Source organism: Triticum aestivum, chromosome 2B, assembly GCF_018294505.1.
Source record: "Triticum aestivum cultivar Chinese Spring chromosome 2B, IWGSC CS RefSeq v2.1, whole genome shotgun sequence".
Taxonomy (NCBI): Eukaryota; Viridiplantae; Streptophyta; class Magnoliopsida; order Poales; family Poaceae; genus Triticum; species Triticum aestivum.
The window spans coordinates 143,073,429-143,076,233 of record NC_057798.1 but is presented as its reverse complement, the minus strand read 5'-3'; the positions used below and the strand labels follow the sequence as shown (position 1 = coordinate 143,076,233).

Sequence of the window (2,805 nt, the reverse complement as noted above, 5' to 3'; positions counted from 1 at the left end):
AAATGCATCAGGAAACTAGTACTTTCTGTCCGAGAAAAAAAACACTGGTAAATGTGCTAACAGAGCAAACTGAAAGCAGCATGCTCTGTACCACATTTGCATATGGATTCAGAGCTAACAGATCTTGGCAGCATTCTTGCTTGAAGAGAAAATATAATTAAAAAATATATTATGTCTTCTAGAATGATTTGGCATTTGAGCATGCAAAGGTTCCAACAAAATTATTATTGTCTTAATATGCCTAAAATTCAGTTTTCATGCACTGCAAATGCAAGCACTGCATATTCAAGGTCCAGAATATGAATCACCTGATAGGTGATAGCAAAGTTTTAAATATCATCAGGTTGCTTGGTGAAGATGTTAGGATGGACGGTGGAATTTGTAATATTCAAATGAACAGGAAAATTTCTGAAGGAGCCAGAGAACGTAAGACTGCTGTTGCACTGAAACCTTTTTCACATTCTTGACACCCAAGTGAAAAGCTAACATGATCTGAGAAAAACCCAACCTATTTGCCAAACAGCTGCAACCTTTTTCACATTCTTGACAATCAGATTGCTGTATCTATAACCACAAACTCCCCCAAACATGTCCATGCGCTTCACAACTCAACAAAGGATTGTGAAATCATAGGTGAATCCATCGGATCGTACCTCGTGTACATACTTTTCTGACAAGAGCAGCGGAGTGTTTCAAGACGCATAGAAACATAAAAAAAATACAGAGTTACTCAAATGCTCTGCTCAAATTCAGCCCAACAATTTTTCATTCATATCTGAAAACTGATTACAGTATGACTTGGTAGTCGGTACATCAAGGACTTGATAGTCGGTACATTGAGGACTTGCTTAGCTCAAAGCTTCACCCACACATACACACAAGAGTTCACTAACCAATGTTACTCGTCGGAAACTGCAACTTAACTCACCATGATGCCAATGCCTAAGAATCCAAGTCAGCCAAGATTAATTTTACAGGAGAGTCAGCATAGTCTCCAAACGCTAGGCAGCTCACAAGATTACGTGTGTATCGACAAGTTCAATTCTACTCCTTTTTTCCTGCTACAAGCCGGGTAGCAAACAGGCGTTTTGGATTTTGCGGCGAGTGCGTTTTACGCTCTGTCTCGTGCCGGAATTGCAGTACATGAGTTTCCTTTTTAGGCTCATCTGCTTACTTTGATTTATTGAAAATGCCCTTTATTTACTTAAACCCTTAACTTAGGACCAGGTATGGATGCAGTGGTAACTATGTCGTACACATCTTAACAAGGTTTTTGCTGCCTAGACTAGATGGAGACTCTGCTGACACTCTAGTAAAATTACTAATGACTGAACGGGATTCAAAGAACACTAGAAATCTTGGTAAGCAAGTGCAGAACCTAGAGATGCAAAGATTAAATGAAACTTATGTGTGCATGGTTTAGGAAGCAACTAAAATACTAGGGAAGGCGTAATACCACTGGACGTAGCCAAGGAATTGGTTGCTTCATTGGTGCTGCAACAGCAATGACAGGCAATGGCGATTGGTTTTGCTTTGGAACCTTGCAGCTGAGCTCCCCCATCCCCCTTCTTGCGCGCAGAGTTGAAGCTGCTGGAGTCATCTTCTTCACAGCAGTGGCAGGGGCAGGCAGTGGTGTAGAGCCGACGAAAGAGCAAGCCTTGGAAGCGACCTGACGAGAGACCTTCTTCACGGGCGCAGCAGCAGTGGCAGGCAGGCAGACCGAAGAGCGAGGCTTGGAAGCCTTGGAAGCCGTGAGCTTGCGGTGGTGGCAAGCGGACTCCTCGTCTTCAGTCCTCTGGCGTCCACGGGCACGGATGGCGCACCGGACACCAATGGGTTGAGCACCAGCAGCGGCCGGCAAGGTGGTGGCAAGCCCAGGGCGCGCGGCGACGGCAGAGGCATGGAAAGCGATGGGCACCGTCGGCGCTGGGCTAGGTTCTCCGTGGTCGACACCCTTGAGGTGGTGAACGAGTTGGCACCAGGCACGGACGGGATCAGCACGGGTAGCGGTGGCTGGAGCAGCGACACCAGATGCGCCCGTGCCGGCGTGGCGACGGGGACGCCCTCCATGGTGGATGCCGTGGCGGCGGAGTTCTTGGGCGGCTGCGGCGGCCTCCTTGGCGAGGCCGTCTTCCTCGAGACGGCGCTGGAAGTCAGCGTCCCAGCGGGCGAGGGACTCCCGGGACTCACCGGTGGCCTTGGCCAGGCTGTGCTTGGTCCAGTACTGGAGCACCCTCTCGAGGGCGCGCGATGGCACCCGCATCTCCAGCGGGCGGGCTTGGGCGGTGGCCGGGCGATAGTCCCACGCCGGAGCGACGAGCACCTTGCCGTCGGTGCTGCGGAGCTGGAGCACCTTGGCCGCCATCGATGGCGTGCCTAGGTCTGGAGATGGGGAAGGTGGGCGAGCAGATCGAACTGGAGCTGCTCCTCCCACCGCCGCCGCCCATTTATTCAGGGGAGAGCTCCTAATTCTTGCCCAACTCGGATTGGAGCTGTCGCCGGTTGAATTGGAACTGGGATCGAACTCGAGCTCGGCTGCGGCAATCTCACGCGCTGTTAATCCAGCTGTTTTAATTCCGGACGCGTCGTTCTTGTCACTGAAGAAAGAAGTAGAACGTCTTCAGTTTCTCAGTCCATAAATTGGACTTCTTCAGTTAAAAACCTGGACACCTCTGCATCCTATCGATGAATGAAGGATACTAAGACAGATAGAAAATTCATGGCTAATATGGATTTAGGGAGATTTGGTGGTACAAAAACCAATCTTAAATTGTATAGTTTGTAGCATTGTTCTTGAGCACAGCC

At 49.3% G+C, this 2,805-nt stretch overlaps 1 protein-coding gene across 1 annotated transcript; it reads right to left on the bottom strand.

Annotated features, from left to right (window-relative positions):
• Positions 1-743: 743 nt before the first annotated feature.
• Positions 744-2,565, bottom strand: LOC123040851 (translation initiation factor IF-2-like). Its single transcript, XM_044463594.1, has one exon. It carries the CDS (start codon positions 2,363-2,365, stop codon positions 1,439-1,441), a length of 927 nt encoding a protein of 308 aa, XP_044319529.1. The 5' UTR covers positions 2,366-2,565; the 3' UTR covers positions 744-1,438.
• Positions 2,566-2,805: the final 240 nt, after the last annotated feature.